The sequence below is a fragment of the Mastomys coucha genome, unplaced genomic scaffold (genome assembly GCF_008632895.1).
Source record: "Mastomys coucha isolate ucsf_1 unplaced genomic scaffold, UCSF_Mcou_1 pScaffold21, whole genome shotgun sequence".
NCBI classification, from domain to species: Eukaryota; Metazoa; Chordata; class Mammalia; order Rodentia; family Muridae; genus Mastomys; species Mastomys coucha.
Window position 1 is genome coordinate 172,980,651 of NW_022196904.1, and position 4,881 is coordinate 172,985,531.

The 4,881-nt window shown below is 54.9% G+C and overlaps 1 protein-coding gene across 1 annotated transcript; it reads right to left on the reverse strand.

Annotated features, from left to right (window-relative positions):
• Window positions 1–1,984: 1,984 nt before the first annotated feature.
• Frat2 (FRAT regulator of WNT signaling pathway 2) lies at window positions 1,985–3,182 on the reverse strand. The gene has a single exon (XM_031390325.1). It carries the CDS (start codon window positions 2,987–2,989, stop codon window positions 2,297–2,299), a length of 693 nt encoding a protein of 230 aa, XP_031246185.1. The 5' UTR covers window positions 2,990–3,182; the 3' UTR covers window positions 1,985–2,296.
• Between the last annotated feature and the right edge of the window lie 1,699 nt (window positions 3,183–4,881).

A 4,881-nucleotide genomic window follows, 5' to 3' on the forward strand; every position in this document is an offset into this window, starting at 1 on the left:
AGAGATCCTGTCCCAAAAGGGAAAAGTCGGCCAGCCAGTGGTGGTGCACGCCTTAAATCCCAGCACTCAGGAGGTGGAGCCAGGTGGATCTCTGAGTTCAAGGCTAGTCTTGTCTATAGAGTGAGTTCTACAACAGCCAGCTACACAGGGAAACCCTGTCTCAGACGGAAAACAAAAGTCAGACAGGAAGCAACGAGAGATCCAGCCCAGAGAATATGAGGCTGAGAATGAACAGATGTGCCAAGAGCTTCAGTCTAATCCCAACTCTCCCGAACCATTCAACAACTGCCAAAGAAATGGCTTAGCCGTGGATCTTGCCAGGTGTGGTGGCACAGGCCTTTCGTCCTAGCACCCAGCACCCAGGAGGCAGAGGCAGAGGCAGGGGGATAAGGCCAGCCTGGGCTACATCACAAGCTTCAGGACAACCAGGACTACACAGATCCTCTTTCAAAACAAACCAACGAACAAAGGTAATTTTCTTTCTCTGTAGACAACAACTGAAGGCTGTGAACTCCCACTCTAGAAAAGCTCTTCCCTCCGTGCGCAGCGCCTCCTTGCCCTCAAGCCCTGAAAGCATTCTTAGAATATGATCAACGGGAGAGCCGTGGAGCAGCTCTCAAAATCTCACAGGAGGGCAGACCACATGGCCCAGCTGGGAAGGCCGCTCGCCACCAAGCCAGTCGAAGGGGAGAAGCTTCAGATTTTCATTAGGCTTTCCTAATCCATGTGTGAACCCTCCACACACACTGAACAAAGAAATGTACAAGTGTACCAAGGGCAAATAGCTGGGTGAAGTGAAAGCTGTTTTCATCCCTGTAATCCCAGCACTCAGGAAGTAGAGATAGGGGAAAATCTGAGTATGAGGCTAGCCTGAGCTACACATAGTGAGCTCTAGGCCACTGAGAACCTATCTCAAAATGTGTGTATAATAAAATACAGCCAGAGACACCCAAACACACCACCTCCAGGAATTAACTAAAGCATGACTCTAGCCCCGCCCCTGCTTACCCCAAGCACAGACACCCCACCTAGTATCCTTTCCCCCTCCTACCTCCAATCAAAAACAAACACCATTTTCCAAAACAAAAACCAAATTTATTCAGCAGACATTTTAATTATGAATCCTATAAATCAGGACCACCACAATTTCAGACACTCCGTTGCGAAGTGTACATCAATAGCCACATCTGGAGGATGAACAAGCCATTGAATCTTAAAAAAAAAAAAAAAGTTTAGCTACCTTAAAGTTTGGGGTGGCACCTCAGAAACGGTGCCCTCAGGGTTCACAACACGAAAAGCCAGCATTTTCTCCACCTGGAGTCACATTTTTAAAAAGTTTCACTCACTCACCAAGAACTGGCAGGTGAGGAAGCAGGAGAGGCGCCCTCCAACTCTGCAGAGGGTCAAAAGAGCAGAAAAGCGTGCCCACTGCTTCCATCCCTCTCCACACACACCACAAACACATCGGCTGCAGGGAGGTCAGGAGCTTGCTCATGACCATTTCTGAGAAAGATGGTGCTATGGCCAAGAGTGGCTTAGCAGAAAGGGTTCTGGAAAAGAAAAGCACAGAAAACGCAAACAACTCTTCCTACATGACCCTGTCGGCCTGTGTCCTCGGGAGACTCCAAGCGGTGGCAAAGGGACACTCTGGTCTGTGCTTGGATCCAGAAAAAGACACGAGTTAGTTAGCGCTCCCAAGAATCCCACAACACTCCACTCCACCAACCTGACCTTGAGTTCAAGTTGGCAAGGTCAAGTCATTTGCTCGTCCTCATTTAAACTCATCTCTCCCCACCTTCGAGAATTCATCAACTAGGTCCCACCTTCACAATCACAAATTCAGCAGGAGAAAGCAAGCGTTTGCCAACCCACCCAATCGGCCAACCTTTTATGTTCTTCCCCCTAGAACCTCTCTGCTCTGCAACTGTAGCACCATATTCAGAAAGCTTCTGTACCCGAAAATAACGAGATCACATCTACCTACTATTGGTTTTCAAGTATTGTTAGAAGCCCTCCCGATTCCCGCCCCTGCGAGCCACATCTATAAGCAATCCAAGCACACGATAAGGGCTAAGTCAGGTCCAAGTGGATCAAGTAGCTGCCACAGTTCTCCCCGCATATCCCAGGTCCTCGGCTGCCGGTGCTGCTCAGTCGAGTTCGTTTTCTCTAACTGCCTCTTGCGGCCGGTAACTTTGTAGCCTGAGAGATGGACGACAGCTCCGGCTCCGCACTGTCCCGGGTAAGACACTGTTGGATCCGCGTAGCCGCGTCCTCTCCCTCCTCCAAGGACCCCGGGTCAGAGCCAGGAACCAGAGGGCCGCAAGGTGACTGAGTCCGGTGCGCTTCCGCCACCCACGGACCCCGGGGCGCTCGCGGGGCTCGTGGCCGCAACCGCGGCGACCGCTCGCTGGAGTCGGCGCACTGCCTCCTTGATGAGGTTTCCCGAGAGCACGAGCTGTTGCAGGAGCAGATGCGGGTCGTCCTCCGTCGCGCGCGCTCCGCCCGCGGTCCACCGCCGCTGCTGGATTCGCCGAGAAGCCACGGAGCCCGGAAGCCACCCTCGCCGTCCCGGCCCGGGAAGCGCGCTGGCGCCCGGGGCGATCTCCGCCACGCAGTAGGGCGCCGCCCGGCCCCGCACACGCCCGCGCTCCCCCAGCACGCAGCGCACGGCCCCCGGGGGCGCAGGGTTCCCGGCCTCCGCTGACCCGACCGGACGCAGCAGCCGCCTCGCCGGGGTCCCGGCCTTGTCCACCGGCAGCTCCGCCAAGACGCGCGGAGGCACGGGCGGGGGGCCCGGGACGGCACACGGTGAGGCCGGGCCGTCGCGCTCCGCGTCCAGCTGCAGCGTCTCGCCGATCTGGGCGATGAGCCGGTCCACGTCGGTCGAGCCGCCCAGAGTCACCGACTGCTGCAGCAGGAGGAAGCTGTCGTCGTCCTCCTCCCCCTCCGCCTCGTCGCCGGCTTCCTCCTCCTCCCTCCGGCACGGCATGGCCCCCCGCCCGGGCCCCCGCGGCTGTGCGGGCGTCGCTGGCGGCTCGGTTGGCCGCGGCCTCTGCGGGCCGCGGCTGGGGCGGGAGCGGGGCGGAGGCCCAGGCCGGGCCAGGCGGGGGCCGAGCCTGGGACGCGGAAGCCGGGACCACCGGGCAGCGGCACCGGGCGCTAGAGAGCCGCGGGAGCCGGAACGCTGCCGGCTCGGGTTGATTTGTAAACAATGGGTGACGTCGCGCGGCTCCTACCACCCCGCGCAGCCGTGGGGGGAGACTCTCGCTAGATGACTTAGGGGCGCGGGACGGCGCGCACCGTATGAGACCGCTGCCCACGCTCTCTGCCCAATGCTAGCTTATGTGCCTGCGAGCAACGCCCGCGACGGGGCACCGCCTTCGCTGAGCCCAGGTCCTGGGACCGGTCGGAAAACAGGCACCCTCGGAGACTGACAATTGGCTTCTCCCACTCGCGGACACACCCACAGCACACCCAGCCCCTCCTCCGCCGCGCCCGCTCCAGCCCCACGTGTGGGCAACGCCTGCGCGGGCCCGGAGGAGGGGCTGCCCGACCGTGGGGGTAGGGGGAGGAGGAGGAACCGACGCTGCTGGGGAGCGGACCCCTGTGGTCAGAGCTTCCCAGACTTGCTCCTGTCCACGCTGTATTCAGACCTACACCGTTGCTAGAGTTGATTTTTTTTTTTTTTGTAGTTCAAAGGAAAATGTTCTCGTAACCATAGGATTCAAACGAGATTAACAGACTTTTTCCTTTTCAGCCTCTTCCCTGTACATTATACAGGCACACACAGAAACTTTGCAGTCGCATTAAATTATAAACGCTTTTTCCGGCGATTGCAGGCGCTTTGTGAACACTATAACGATTACGTAAGTTTCCATTAAGTGCTTGTAATTGTTTAAATTCCTTCAGCGGTTGCTCTTTCTCCTATTTCACCGTTGTAATGTGTGTGACTAATGATCTTTCCCATAAAACTTTTCCAAATTTATGATTCATTTCTCACAGTACATTCCTAAGAGTGGAGTTTTAGGTCAAAGGATAAGAGTATTTTTGAGTTTGGCCTTTTTATCTTTTGTAAATATATGGAAAACCTAGAATCCTGTGAATGTACGCTTCTTATTAATATGTGATGTACGTCATTCATTGAACCCACTAAATTTTGGTCATTATTGAAAACCCTATTGTGTATGTGTGTCATGTTACAGGTGAAATTGACATTTTCTGTTTGCCTGTTCTTTTTATTTTTTTATTTTTTGTTATGTTTTGGTTTGGGTTATGGATATTTATTTTTTTTACACAGGGTTTCTCTGTGTAGCCCTGGCTGTCCTGGAACTCACCCTGTAGACCTGGCTAGCCTCAAACTCAAAGATCTGCCTGCCTCTGCCTCCCAAGTACTGGGACACCCGACCCACCCCCAAGCCCCAACCCCCTCTACACACACACACACACACACACACACACACACACGCACACGCACACGCACAGGCGCACGCGCACGCGCACGCGCACGCGCACGTGCACACATACACACGCACAGGCACAGGCACAGGCACACCCGAGCATGCACGCACGCGCGCCGTCTTCCTTTAAGACTTCTAACAATGGTAGATGTAGTAGTCTCCCTGCCTTGTTGCTGTGATTTGGAACCTTTCGTTTGTTTCTCAAATCCATCAGGAGTTTTTCGTTTATTTGTTTGTTTGTTTGTTGTTTGTTTTTGGTCTTTGGTTCAGGTCAGGGAGATTAGATGTAATTAATTTCTGCTTTTCCCTTCCCCCTCAGCTTGCCAACCCGGGCTGTACTTCCTGGTTGAGACAGAGGAGTGTGGTCGTTACACAGAGGCTGTGTCTGAGCTCCCAGACGCTGGGAACTGGTGGTTATGAGGGA

Coding starts and splice junctions, on each gene's coding strand:
- Frat2 (XM_031390325.1), bottom strand. CDS start 2,989: ATGCCGTGCCGGAGGGAGGAGGAGGAAGCCGGCGACGAGGCGGAGGGG.